Below are 12363 nucleotides of genomic sequence, written 5' to 3'. Positions count from 1 at the left end.
AGATCATTAATGAACATGTTAAACAGTACGAGGCCCAGAACAGATTCTGGGGGGGACCCCACTGTTAACTCTCCATTGTGAAAACTGACCATTTATTGCTACCCTTTGTTTTGTGTCTTTTAACTGGTTACTGATTCATGAGAGGACCTTCCCTTCTTATCCCATGACTGCTTACTTTGCTTAAGAGCATTTGGTGAGGGGCCTCGTCAAAGGCTTTCTGAAAGTACAAGTACATTATGTGGACTGGATTACCCTTGTCCACATGTTTGTTGACACCCCTCAAAGAATTCTAGTAGACTGGTGAGACATGATTTCCCTTTACAAAAGCCGTGTTGATTCTTCCCCAACAAATTGTGTTTGTCTATGTGTCTGAGAATTCTGTTCTTTAGTATAGCTTCTACCAGTTTGCCCAGTACTGAAGTTAGGATCACCTCTGGTGCCTTTTTTAAAAAAATCAGCATTACATTAGCTCTCCACCAGTCATATGGTACAGAGGCTGATTTCAGTGATAGGTTACGTACTACAGATAGGAATTCTGCAGTTTCGTAGTTGAGTTTCTTCAGAACTCTTGGGTGAATCCCATCTGGTCCTGGTGACTTATTGCTGTTTAATTTGTGAATTTGTTTTAAAACCTCTTCGACTGACATATCAGTGTGTGATGGTATCCCATACGGTCGGTCCCTAGACCTCTGACTGCCAGAAGCCGGGACGGGATGGATCACTTGATAATTCCCCTGTTCTGTTCATTCCCGCTGAAGCATCTGTCACTGGCCACTGTTGGAAGACAGGATCCTGGACTGTTGGGCTGACCCAGTATGGCCATTCTTATGTTCTTATTTGTCATCCAAAAAGAATAGCTCTGATGTGGGTCTCTCCCCAACATGCTCTGCAGTGAAGATGGATGCAAAGAATTCATTTAGCTTCTCTGCAATGGCCTTGTCTTCTCTGAGTGCTCCTTTAGTACCTCCGTTGTCTGGTGGCCCCTCTTGATTGTTGGGCAGGCTTCCTGCTTCTGATGTACTTTAAAAAAAAAAAAAATTCGGACAGTTTTTGTGTCTTTAGCAAGTTTCTTCTCAAATTCTTTCTTGGCCTGCTTTATTATCCTTTAACACTTACCCTGCTGGAGTTTGTGTTCCTTCCTATTATCCTTGGTAGGATTTGAATTCCAGATTTTAAAGGATGCTTTTGCCTCTAACAGCCTTTATTACTCGGCTGGTTAGCATGGAGGTATTCTTCTGGTCCTCTTATTGTCCAGACTGGGGCGGTTAAGGTGGGACCACCTTTCTGTATGGACAAAGCCTGACTGGAAGGAAGGCTTTTGGGCAGGGACTGCCTTTGTGTTCTGCGTTTGTACAGCCCCTGGCATGACGGCTTGGTCCATCACTCGGGTGCCTAGGTGCTACCATAATACACCTAACGGTGTTAAAATGTACACAGTGGGGTCCTGCTCCAAGGCAAGGGCTCTCAGGTGTTACCATAATACACCTAATAGCAATTAGTATGCATGGCACAATGGGGTCCTGCTCCATGACTAGGGGTGCCAAGGGGCTACCGTAATACACGTAATAGCAATTAGTATGCATAGTGCATGGTGCAATAGGGTCCTGATCTCTGATTGCTAGATGCTGTGGTTATACAAATAATTATTATTAATAATAGGGCTGCTCTGGGTATAAATTGGGACCAACTTTATCGCCCTGAGTCCTGTCTGGAACCTGAGTGCACTGAGATGGCCAGAAATCTCACTCTGTTTCTCTAGTCCTAACTCTCAGTCCCCACTTGCTGTAACAGTCACTGCAACGTAGCCAAGTGGCTCGGCAGCAGTTCTGCGGAAAAGGACCTAGGGGTGACGGTGGACGAGAAGCTGGATATGAGTCACCAGTGTGCCCTTGTTGCCAAGAAGGCCAACGGCATTTTGGGATGTATAAGTAGGGGCATTGCCAGCAGATCGAGGGACGTGATCGTTCCCCTCTATTCGACACTGGTGAGGCCTCATCTGGAGTATTGCGTCCAGTTTTGGGCCCCACACTACAAGAAGGATGTGGAAAAATTGGAAAACGTCCAGCGGAGGGCAACAAAAATGATTAGAGGACTGGAACACGTGACTTATGAGGAGAGGCTGAGGGAACTGGGATGGTTTAGTCTGCAGAAGAGAAGAATGAGGGGGGATTTGATAGCTGCTTTCAACTACCTGAGAGGGGGTTCCAAAGAGGATGGATCTAGACTGTTCTCAGTGGTGGCAGATGACAGAACGAGGAGCAATGGTTTCAAGTTGCAGAGGGGGAGGTTTAGGTTGGATATTAGGAAAAACTTTTTCACTAGGAGAGCAGTGAAGCACTAGAATGGGTTACCTAGGGAGGTGGTGGAATCTCCTTCCTTAGAGGTTTTTAAGGTTAGGCTTGACAAAGCCCTGGCTGGGATGATTTAGATGGGGATTGGTCCTCCTTTGAGCAGGGGGTTGGACTAGATACCTCCTGAGGTCCCTTCCAACCCTGATATTCTATGATTCTCTGAAGGTCCCCCAAGGGCGCTGGAGCTTATCTCAGCTCTGTCTGTTTCCTGCTGTCAGCTTGTTGTTCCGTGGTGTTGGTGTGGCTGGCTGGGACCCCGAAGGCTGAATCTGGGGTTGGGGTTCCAGCCGCACCTTGACCTTTGCCAAAAGGGTCCGCCTCGCTGCTAGAGATATTGCTGTCTCAGGGGGGTCGGTACGGACTGGAGCTGGTTGTCCAGCATTCTGCTACTGGGAAGTGCTGATTCGACCGGAACCTTTTGACAGAATGTGTCGATTGTTGTCAAAAAAAATTTTGCAGGGAATTATCAGAACAAAACCAGCCGTCTCTTTTGTTCAGTGTTTGTACAGTGCCTGGCACAACGGGCTCTTGGTCCAGGACTGGGGTTCCTAGGTGCTACCGTAATACACCTAGTAACAATAAAATAATAATTACTCCACTTTGGAAGCTCCCTATTCTGGTCAATTTGCCTGTGTAGACAATCCCTTAGTCTGTCTGGATATGTGTACGCGGGAGCTGGAGGTGTAGCCGTACCCGGGCTAGCTCTGATCGAGTTAGCGCGCTAAGTATAGCCGTGAGCCCCAAGTACAATCCTTTCTGAAACCCAGGGTAGATGCTCAGGGCAGCTAGTCTCCCCTGCCAGCCACGCCACCGCAGCGACTGTGCTATTTTTAGCACACTAGCTCGATCAGAGCTGGCGCGGGTATGTCTGCTTGAGCTGGGAATTACACTGCTGACTTACTGCTCGCTTCCCCATCTGCACTTCCCTGTCTCACAGAGGGGCTGCGAGGGTACCTCCGTGAAAGATGGCGAGGCACTCGGGTATCACAGTAAAGATGGGGAGGCGTCGTTAGGAGCCATACTATGGAGAGGAGGAACGAGCAATTTGTGATGATGAGGATCTTGCATGTACCATACACCAGTGCAAAGTGGGTGGGAGAAACACCACCTCCCCACTTTGCATGGGTGCCCGTGGCGGCACAAGGTGTAGGGGGATGGAGAACTGGGCTGATACTATTCAGGAGTGTGTGGAACCTGCGGTCTGGGTCAGCCTGGGAGGTGAAGGGCCAGTGACAGCATCTGGATCCTGACCCAATGTTCCTGCCAGTTTGGGGGTGTGCTGATCAGGAGTTCCTGCTTGTGGGGGAAGGAAACCAGCTCAGACCCACTCAGGCTCTGAAATGTTCCTTTTTTAAAGTGTAATTTTGTAATTTCTCATAAATGATCAAAATCCAGATGGGCCCTGCGTGTGCCTAGAGTGTAAAATGTGAAATTAACATACCACGTTAATTTCATGCACCCCCCCCCCCCCAATCTCAGGTTAACCAAAGAAGGAACATGAGCTCAGGGTTAGAGAGAGAGCGACTCTGTGGTGTGTGCATGTGGGTGGGGAGGGGGGGTGCGGGGGAGGAGGGAAGGGCTGGGAGTCAGGACTCCTGGGTTCTGTCCCTGATTCTGGGAGGGGAGTGGAGACTAGTAGATTAAATCAATGGGCTTACAAGTCAGGAGGACTGCTGCCGGGTTGTTCTGAGCACTGCACTGATTCACTATCAAGAGGGCGATTCACGTCCCACAGCGCTTCAGTTTCCCTGCCTGTCAAACAAGCGCAGTAATCCTGGACCCATTTTTATGAAGTGCTTTGAGATCCCAGGATACACCCGAAACAGTTGGACACTTGCGGGTGCGTGTGGCAGACAAGCCGCCAGGACCAGCAGCCTGGCAGGAGGTGCTGCTCACAGCGGGGTCGGGTGCGACCTGGATTCTTGGTGAGCATCAGGGGCTGGGAGGGTGGCCCGAAGCCAAGAGCAGGGGGAGCTGAGAAGCACTGGGGGGGGTGTGTGTGAATGTCTCTTCATGGGATACCCTGGCCAAGCTGGGATGTGCCCTGGCGGGGCGGGGGAGGGCAGTGAGTCAACTCAGACCTTTCCATCTGGGGCATCTGGTTTAAGGGGAGAAGGCAAAGAAAAGGCCCTGAGCTGCTTATGGCAGTCCTTGTCCCCTTCTGCCAGCGCTGTGGGGATGGGGCAGCTTCCTCTCAGCTGCTGCCCTAGAGGGGGTGGCTGGGAGGAGGCAGGGGGAGCTGCTGCCGCAGCATTTGCATCTGTGCGGGGATGGTGGGGCTGGCCCAGAGCGATACCGCGGGGCTGCCCTGGCTCTGCGTTGAACGGCCCTGTCCCCCGCTCCAGGGCCGAGGGCTCACTGGCTCACGCAGCGGGTTGGATGTAGAAAATGGTGAGGTGCCCACAGGGAATTCGCACCTCAGCAAGGTGGCTGGGAGGGGCAGAAAAAGAGGGGAGACAGCTCACTACAACCCTCTGTATCCTGAGTGCCCCCTTCCTAGCTCTGGGAGGGGAGTGGGGTCTGGTGGTTAGAGCAGGGGGGACTGGGAGCCAGGACTCCTGGGTTCTACCCCCAGCTCTGGGAGGGGAGTGGGGTCAAGTGGTTAGAGTGGTGGGGGGGTGGGAGCCAGGACTGCTGGATTCTGCCACTGACTCACCGTTCAACCTCGAACCCCGGAGCACTCCCAGCAGCAGTGGATAGTGCTTGCGGCCACGCAGCCTTGTTCTGACTCTGTGGATTGTGTGCATGGGGGAGGTGGGCTCTTCAGGCTCTCGTCCCCCTCTTGATCCCTCCCGCAGTTCCCTCCCTCCCATCCGGCTCATGTGCATCTCCCCAGCAGGAGCTGTGGTGTTTGCTGGTGTCCATGCTAGTCACTGTGCATTTGATGTATTACGGTAGCGCCGAGGAGCCCGAGTCACGGACTAGGCCCCCATTTTGCCAGGTGCTGCACATTTGTATTGCTATTAGGTGTATTACAGTAGTGCCTAGGTGCTCCCATTGTGCAAGGGGCTGTATGTTTTTATTGCTATTAGATGTATTAGGGTAGCGCCTAGGCGCTCCCCTTGTGCAAGGGGCTGTATGTTTTTATTGCTGTTAGGTGTATTAGGGTAGCGCCTAGGCGGTCCTCTTGTGCAAGGGGCTGTATGTTTTTATTGCTGTTAGGTGTATTGGGGTAGCGCCTAGGCGGAGGGGCCGTACAGACACAGAACAGAAAGATGGTCCCGGCCCGAATCTGATCCCTCAGCTCAGGGTTCATTCCCTTGCTGGAACCCCCTTGGTCTCGCCACTGGCAGCCTTTGGGTTGAGGCTGCAGCAGCTGAGCTCGTGTCTCCCTGGGCAGCATGGTGCCTTTTTAACCCTTTACCCTCCCTGCCGGCCAGTGGCTCTGAAAGCCCTTTGCAGACACAGAATCGGGCTGAGCTAGAGCAGGGACCCCTTGTGCAAACTGATGTCAGCGGTTCTCTTCGCCAGTGGGGAGGCCTATGCCCCAGCTCCTGAGGTGCGGTTGAGGCCATTAATTATGCACCCACCCACCCTGAGAGGAGGTGAGCGTTTTTCTTATGGGGGAGAAACTGAGGCACAGAGAGGGCAGGGGTCCTGTCCACGGCTGGTGTTAGAAACCAGGAGCCCGCATGTGCAGCTCTGGGCTTTAACCACCAGCCCACGTTCCCGCAAGGGTTGGGGAGGCGGAAAGTCAGCTCTACGATTGTCGAAAGGCTTGGCTACAAGAGGGCAGGTTGGCCCAGTGGTTAGGACTCGAGCCTAGGCATTGGGAGACTTGCATTCCATTCTCTGCTCTGCCACTGACTTCCTGTGTGACCTTGAGCAAGTCATTTAGGCTTTCCATGCCTCAGTTTCCCCATCTTTAAAATTGGGATAACAGCCCTGCCATGCCCTGCAGGGCTGTTATGAGGATAAATCCATTAAAGATTATGAGGTGCTCAGATACTGTAGTGATGGGCACCATATAAGTTCCTAGGATATATGGGTAATTTACCAGACACTATAGCTATACTGGTATGACTCCCTGGCACGCCCAGGGCCAGGGCATGTGTGTACGTCTATACAGGATCTGTGTCTCAGTTATACCAAGTAAGTGGCAGCTGATCAGATTTTTGTTTTTTAAATTAAGCCTTAATGACACCCTTAATGAGTCAGATTCCGTTCGTTTTTTCTGTCCCTGGTACCCTTCCTCTTCTGTCCGTATGCTCAAGCGGCTTGTCAGCTCTCTGGGAGCAAGGCCTGTAACTTCCCCCACGCCCAGGTTACTCCTGGGGGGTGTCTGGCCTTAGCCCCTCTGTATCCCTTATTGTTGTTATGGTGGAGGCCCCAGTGAAAACTGGGAGCCCCTCAGGCCGGATGCTGCCGAGATGCAGAGTGAGAAACAGCCCCTGCCCCGAAGGGCTCACTGTTTACATTGCCAAAAGGTGGGAGGGGAAACTGAGGCAGGGAGCAGGGCTGTGATACTCAACGCCACATAGGGCTAGAACCCAGGTCTCCGGAGTCCCAGCAGAGTGCTCTACCCACTGGGCAATGTTACCTCTCCCCTAGGTATTAAATTGCCCTTTTTCGCTGGGCCCCCCTTTCTGATCCCATACAGAGAGAGCGGCAGGTGGCTGTTGCTACCCACACCCCTGACCTTTCCTGGGGCTGCCATGGCAACATCACCCTGTAATGCCCCCCTTCCCCCCAGGTTACTCCTGGGTGGGGGCCCGAGGAGGAGGGCAGTGGTGACAAGCACCCACGTTGGGAGTTCCCGTCTGTGGCCCCAGGCTGAGGGATCCCTGGTGTCTGTTGGAAGACTATGACAGTCAAACATAATCCATCCCGCAAATTCTTAGCGCAGGTAGGGGACGGATTCAGAAGGTCGAGAAAACAACTCAGGGGTCATCCATTTTGGATCTGGTCTTGACCAACCGGGATGAATTTGTTGGGAAGGCGAAGGTGGTCGGGAACTTGGGAGGAAGTGCTCAGGATCTGATCGAATTCAAGCTCCTACGGCAGGGGTGGCCAACCTGAGCCTGAGAAGGAGCCAGAATTTACCCGTGTACATTGCCAAAGAGCCACAGTAATATGTCAGCAGCCCCCATCAGCTTCCCCCCTCTCTCCCTGCACCTCCTGATCAGCTGGTTCGTGGCGTGCAGGAGGCTCTGGGGTGCAGGGGGAGGAGCGAGGGCACGACTGGCTCAGGGGAGGGGGCGGGAAGGGGGGGAGTGGGGGCAGGGCCTGTGGCGGAGCCAGGGGTTGAGCAGTGAGCACCCCCTGGCACATTGGAAATCTGGCGCCAGTAGCTCCAGCCCCAGAGTCGGGGCCTGTACAAGGAGCCGCATCTTAACGTCTGAAGAGCCGCATGGGGCTCCGGAGCCACAGGTTGGCCACCGCTGACCTACAGGAAGGAGGACACGAGAACTGCAAAACAAGGACCCTGGACTTGAGAAAGGTGGATTGCAACTGACTCCGAGAAATAGCAGGCGAGGTCCTATGGACAGACCAATTGGGAAGAAAAGGAGTCGAAGGGGGTGGCAGTTCCTCAAAGGTGTAATGCCAGGTGCTCAACATCAAGCTATTCTGACGCAGAGGAAAGATTTAAAAAAAGCCACAGGAGGCCAGTGTGGCTGCACAAGGCATGTTTTAGCGATCTAAAAACCCAACAGGATACGTTCAGGGAATGGAAGGAGGGGCCCGGCACCGAGGAAGCATACATGGGAATAGCGTGAGCGTGTCGGGGCAAAATCAGGAAAGCCCAGGCAAGGAATGAGTTACGGCTGGCAAGGAAGGTTAGAGACAACAGGACGGGGTTCTTCAAATAAGTCAGATGAAAAAGAAAGATCACGGACAGTGTGAGCTCGCTGGAGAAGGTGAGCTGGGAACGGAAGATGGTAGGAACGCAGAGCTGCTCAATGCCTACCTCGCCTCAGTCTGTAACATGTGACTGGACGACTAACGAAGTTACTGCAGACAATGAAGGGGACGGGAGGCAGGTCGGGATAAGTAAAGAACACGTCACAGATCTTCTGACCAATCTGAATGAAGTCAAATCAGCAGGGCCGGATGCTCTTCACCCAGGCTACTGCAGGAATTAGCTGAAGAAATCTCGGAGCCACTGGCAATAATACTTACAGACACCTGGGTGACAGGTCCCGGAAGACTGGAGAAGGGCCAGCGTGGAGCCCATCTTTACAAAGGGGGAGCCGGGGAGCTATAGACCAGTCAGCCTGGCTTCGATACCTGGAAGCTACTGAAGCCAGGTATAAACCATTCCACTGGCGAATGCCTGGAGGCTGAAGGGGTGATCGCTAGCAGCCAGCATGGGTTTGCCAAGAACAAATCCTGCCAAACCAGCGTGATTCCCTTCTTTGACAGTGTAACTGGTCTGGTGGATGGGGGAATGCGGTGGACGTCCTATACCTGGACTTCAGCAAGGCTTTTGACACAGTCCCACGTGACATTCTGATAACTAAGCTGGAGAGATGCGGCTCGGCAGAACTACCATTAAGTGGATACGTAACTGGTTAAACAGCTGCAAACAAAGAGTAACTATTAATGGAACGATGTTGGATTGGAGAGAGGTCTCGAGTGGGGCTCCCCAGGGATCTGTTCTGGGTCCGGTGTTGTTTAACATCTTTATTAATGGCCTGGAGGTAGGAAGAGAGAGGAGACTGATCATATTTGCAGGTGACACAAAGCTGGCGGGGCGGGGGGGTGGGGTTGCCAACGCTTTGGAGGACAGAGCGAAGATTCAGAGGGATCTTGATAAATTGGAGAACTGGGCTTGAAATTCAACACAGACAAATGGAAGGTGCTTCAGTTAGGGAAGAAAAACCAGATGCACAAATGCAGAATGGGGGGTAACCGGCTTGGCAGCAGCACGGCTGAGAAGGAGCTGGGAGTTGTGGTGGATCCCAGCCCCAACGTGAGTCAGCAATGCGATGCTGTGGCCAAAAAAGCAAATGCAATTTTGGGTTGCATTAATACCTCCTGCAAGTCCTGGGAGGTGACAGTACCGCTCTGCTCGGTGCCGGCTGGGCCTCACCTGGAGACCTGTGTCCGTTGTATAGGAAGGATGTAGAGAAACTGGAAAGGGTCCAGAGGCGAGCGACAAAGATGATCAGAGGGTGGAACACAAGCCGCATGAGCAAAGGGTGAAGGAGCTGGGTATGGTTAGCTGGGAAAAGAGGAGAGGAAAGGGGGACACGGTAGTGGTCTTCAGATACTTGGAAAGCTGCCCTAAGAAAGCTGGAGAAAAGTCGTTCTCCCTTCCCACAGAGGGCAGGACAAGGGGCAGTGGGTTCACACGACAGCCCAGCAGATGTAGATTAAATCTCAGGAAAAACTCCCTCGCTGTACGAGCAGTAGGACAATGGAACGGGGGCCTCGGGGGGTCGTGGAAGCTCCTTCCCTGGCGGTTTTCGAAAGGAGGCTGGAGCCGTCTGTCTCGGGTGGTTTGGACCCAGCAAATCCTGCACCTTGGCAGGGGGTTAGACTAGAGGTCCCTTGCGGTCCCTTCTGACCCTGTGGTTGAGAGATTCTATCCTGTTGAGCGCAATTAAAAAAGCGGAGTGGGCAGCAGGCATGGGGCAACGCCACCAGCAGGGGGCATGCTGCCGGGCACTCCCATGGGAGCAAAGAACTGGAGAACATAACACCCCCCCACACACACACACATGCACATACTGCTCCCCCCTACTGCAGTAGAGGAAGAACTAGGGGAGAGCTGAGTGATGGTCTAGGATCGCGCACTGGAGTGGGAATTTGGACACCTGGGTTCTCATCCCAGCTCGGCTGCTGATCTTGTCCCTTTCCCCCTCTGTGCCCTTTGTGTATTTAGACTGTGAGCCCTTTGGGGCAGGGTCTGTGTCTGGGCGGCGCCCGGCCCGACGGGGGCCCCCATCTCGGTCACTGCGCGTCTGGGCGGCGCCCGGCCCGACGGGGGCCCCCATCTCGGTCACTGCGCGTCTGGGCGGCGCCCGGCCCGACGGGGGCCCCCATCTCGGTCACTGCGCGTCTGGGCGGCGCCCGGCCCGACGGGGGCCCCCATCTCGGTCACTGCGCGTCTGGGCGGCGCCCGGCCCGACGGGGGCCCCCATCTCGGTCACTGCGCGTCTGGGCGGCGCCCGGCCCGACGGGGGCCCCCATCTCGGTCACTGCGCGTCTGGGCGGCGCCCGGCCCGACGGGGGCCCCCATCTCGGTCACTGCGCGTCTGGGCGGCGCCCGGCCCGACGGGGGCCCCCATCTCGGTCACTGCGCGTCTGGGCGGCGCCCGGCCCGACGGGGGCCCCCATCTCGGTCACTGCGCGTCTGGGCGGCGCCCGGCCCGACGGGGGCCCCCATCTCGGTCACTGCGCGTCTGGGCGGCGCCCGGCCCGACGGGGGCCCCCATCTCGGTCACTGCGCGTCTGGGCGGCGCCCGGCCCGACGGGGGCCCCCATCTCGGTCACTGCGCGTCTGGGCGGCGCCCGGCCCGACGGGGCCCCCATCTCGGTCACTGCGCGTCTGGGCGGCGCCCGGCCCGACGGGGGCCCCCATCTCGGTCACTGCGCGTCTGGGCGGCGCCCGGCCCGACGGGGGCCCCCATCTCGGTCACTGCGCGTCTGGGCGGCGCCCGGCCCGACGGGGGCCCCCATCTCGGTCACTGCGCGTCTGGGCGGCGCCCGGCCCGACGGGGGCCCCCATCTCGGTCACTGCGCGTCTGGGCGGCGCCCGGCCCGACGGGGCCCCGATCTCGGTCACTGCGCGTCTGGGCGGCGCCCGGCGCAATGGAGCTCTGATTTCAGGTGTTACTGTAATTTTAGTAATCTAAGTTTATTAACCTCTCTGGCAGCTGTTCCCTGCACGATGCGGACAAATAAGTGAATGTGTTGGTCTGTACCAGCACTGAGAGGTCCCCAGAGTCAAAGATGGGGGTGTTGCTCTGGTCTCACATGGAGGCGAGAGGTGCAGCGAGCCTGGTGGTCTCTCCCATTTATCCTAAGGAGAGATTGTGCCTGTCTCCATCGCTTATCCGTGAAGGATACCCCTGCAATCTTAGCTTATGCCCTACGCCCTCCCAGCAAGTGACCCACCGTTATCTAGGCCATGTGCCCGTGGGCAGCTCCTGCTCTGGGGGCCCAGCCTCTGCTTGAGCAAAGGCCACGTCTGCATAGCAGACATCTGTCGGCATGATGAACTGGGATCTGTGACCCACAGTAGTGCCGGTGTCCCTAGCGTAGATGCAGCTATCCTGGCAAAGTAGGAGCACTCTGCCGTGCCAGTGTAGCTACAGCTGGGTTACACGTCTCTGGTGTGTGTTACCAAGTGAGAGACAGTCCCTGCCCCATAAACTTCACAATCTAACCAGACAAGGGGTGGCTTATTCTCCCGACACAGGCCTGGGAAACTGAGGCACAGAAAGGGACTTCCCCAGGGTCACTCTGCAGAGCTGGGACTAGAACCCTGGTCTCCCATGTCCCAGGTGTATGCTCTATCTGCTAGGCCATACTGTCTCCCACAGAGATAACCCTAGTCTCTCCTCTTCTTCATCATCCCCTAGCCCTTGGCAACAGCAGATGGGTCTTCAGCAACAGGAGCTTCCTCTGTCTGTACGTTGGCTCCCTGGTGGGGGGAAGAAAACTGACCCTCTCTCGCCTCTTGTTCTTGTAGGAGGCCTGGCCCTTCTCCAGAGGCCGCTGCTCAGAGACTGCCTGAAGTCAGCCGATCTGGAGCACAGCGCCCCAAGTAAAGATGGCAGCCCCGTTCGGCAATGAGGTGAAGTGCGTTAGCGTAGAGTGGGACTTCTTGCAAGGACTGTTGGTTAAGAATCAGCCAGTGCCCTGGTAAGATGCTGAAGAGGATGGATTCTTTGCACATATATAGCCCCTTCCACCTGCGTGTCTGGAAACACTGTACAGGCATGGGTTAATAAAGCCAGACAACCCTCCCCTCCCCCCCGGAGATGGTGTTGTCCTTGAGGGAAACTGAGGCCCAATGAGACGTAACTGCCCAATGTCACTCAGCAAGTTAGTGCAGAGCCTG

The 12363-nt window shown here is 55.1% G+C and overlaps 1 protein-coding gene across 4 annotated transcripts in view; it reads left to right on the top strand.

Moving 5' to 3' along the window:
• Positions 1-12363, top strand: part of NPAS1 (neuronal PAS domain protein 1) — a 97298-nt gene that overhangs the window by 10870 nt on the left and 74065 nt on the right. For 3 of the 4 annotated variants that reach the window (XM_074937021.1, XM_074937018.1, XM_074937019.1), the window contains exon 2: positions 11992-12164. In XM_074937021.1, the coding sequence (XP_074793122.1) occupies positions 12073-12164 (92 nt within the window). In that variant the 5' untranslated portion in view covers positions 11992-12072. Of the gene's footprint in view, positions 1-11991; positions 12165-12363 lie in introns of those variants that run through there. The other variant, XM_074937020.1, reaches the window with a different exon arrangement.

This window comes from Natator depressus, chromosome 23 (genome assembly GCF_965152275.1).
Source record: "Natator depressus isolate rNatDep1 chromosome 23, rNatDep2.hap1, whole genome shotgun sequence".
NCBI classification, from domain to species: Eukaryota; Metazoa; Chordata; order Testudines; family Cheloniidae; genus Natator; species Natator depressus.
Note: the sequence above shows the minus strand (reverse complement) of the source record. Positions and strands in the feature narration are given on the sequence as shown.